Source organism: Apaloderma vittatum, unplaced genomic scaffold (assembly GCF_000703405.1).
Source record: "Apaloderma vittatum isolate BGI_N311 unplaced genomic scaffold, ASM70340v1 scaffold31553, whole genome shotgun sequence".
NCBI lineage: Eukaryota > Metazoa > Chordata > Aves > Trogoniformes > Trogonidae > Apaloderma > Apaloderma vittatum.
Window position 1 is genome coordinate 853 of NW_009709221.1, and position 1,501 is coordinate 2,353.

Sequence of the window (1,501 nt, forward strand, 5' to 3'; positions counted from 1 at the left end):
GGGAAGGGGACATCAGGGGGTGCCATTTGGGGAAGCCCATGGCCAGGGAGTCTTCGAGTCCATTTCCCACCTACCTCCAAACTCGCCTTGCCCGATGCGGTCTCCCAGCTTGAGGTGCTGCAGGTTCAACAACCAGCCGGCTGGGCAGGGGCACAAGGGCAGGTTAGCGGGGGCCATCCATGGGGACCACGCTGCCTTGTCCCCAAATCCCAGCCCATGACCCTTTCCTGCCATCCCCTACCTTTGGCCAGCTCCTCCTCGGCTGACTTCATCCCGGTTTTCCGTTTGGGCTTCACGAGCTTGGTGCAGATGGCTCCCTGCTCCTTCATGTAGTGCTGCCGAGGGACGAACACAGGGGGGTGACACAACGATGTCATCTCTTACCCCCCAGCTCGGGGCATGGAACTGGGAAACATCCATGGGATGCTCCACAGGACCCCACCACCATCACCGCCCTCGAGGAGACCACAGCCACTTCAACTAAGGCAGCGCAAAACGCCGCGTTTCCCCCAGCGCTGCAATTCACAGCCTGGGTCTCAGCCCTGCTCCCCTGTCAGGGAAATCCGTGACGGGTGATGCGGGACGGTACTGGGGAGTTGGACGGCAGCCGGTGGGGTTAAACCCCTGGCGGGCGCTGCAGCAGCAGGGGATGGTTTGCAGAGGTGACAAGAAGCGGAGGAGCGGAAGCGGCAGGACAAGCATCGTGGATACAGAGCAGGGCCAAGGCAGCTAAAAGGGGAAAGGACCCACTCAAAAGCAGAAGTTGTGTCTAAATGAGGAAAAAAATGAGAGTGTAAACCCCTGGAGAGGAGATGGGCAGCAGCTACAAGACAGGGCAATGACGGACCTTGAGGAAGAGCTCACTGGAAGGACAAGAGCCAGTGCTGCCGCCTGGGTTAGCAGGGGTCAGCAGGCAAGAGAAACACAATAAAACACCTTGGAGCCTCGGTGCGGCTCAGATCACATCCAGGGTCTGGGGGTGGCAGAGGCTGTTGGGGGTCTTCATTTCCCAAAATGCCTCAAGCACTGAATGGGCAGGGATGGGGAGAAACACGGCCCTGGGCAGGGAGTGGGGCCGCTGCCAGGGCTGGTTCGCAGCACAAAACATCCCTGGGGCATCTCACACCTGTGCGGTGCTCTCCAGACTGAGTGGGAACCGTGAGCAGGGATGGAGAATTACACCACGTGACAAAACCCAAACAAAACCACAGGGACAAAGGGGGCAGGAACTTGCCCCATGAGGTTCTCGCCCCCAGCACGGCACCGGTGGGGCTCACGGCCTGGGGAGGGGGAACCTCACCTCGATCATGTCGATGAGGTTGGAGAAGTGCTGCTGGTTGTCGATGCTGAGCGTGTTCTCCTCGTGCACCACGCGGTAGTGGATGACCTCCTTGCCGAAGCTCACGCACAGCACGAAGTCGCCGGGGTGCCGGACGGACTCGCGCACCAGGAACAGCCCGTCCTCGGGGGGCTGCAGCTCCTGCACCGCCTCCAGCCCCGA

The 1,501-nt window shown here is 60.8% G+C and overlaps 1 protein-coding gene across 1 annotated transcript in view; it reads right to left on the minus strand.

The window, feature by feature from the left end:
* The window catches only part of MATK (megakaryocyte-associated tyrosine kinase), a gene marked incomplete at both ends in the record, with an annotated part of 3,045 nt that overhangs the window by 839 nt on the left and 705 nt on the right, over window positions 1-1,501 (minus strand). The window contains 3 exons of the mRNA XM_009866842.1: window positions 75-140; window positions 242-335; window positions 1,301-1,501. The exon at window positions 1,301-1,501 is cut by the window's right edge and continues 19 nt beyond it. Coding sequence (XP_009865144.1) covers window positions 75-140; window positions 242-335; window positions 1,301-1,501 — 361 coding nt within the window. The remainder of the gene's footprint in view (window positions 1-74; window positions 141-241; window positions 336-1,300) is intronic.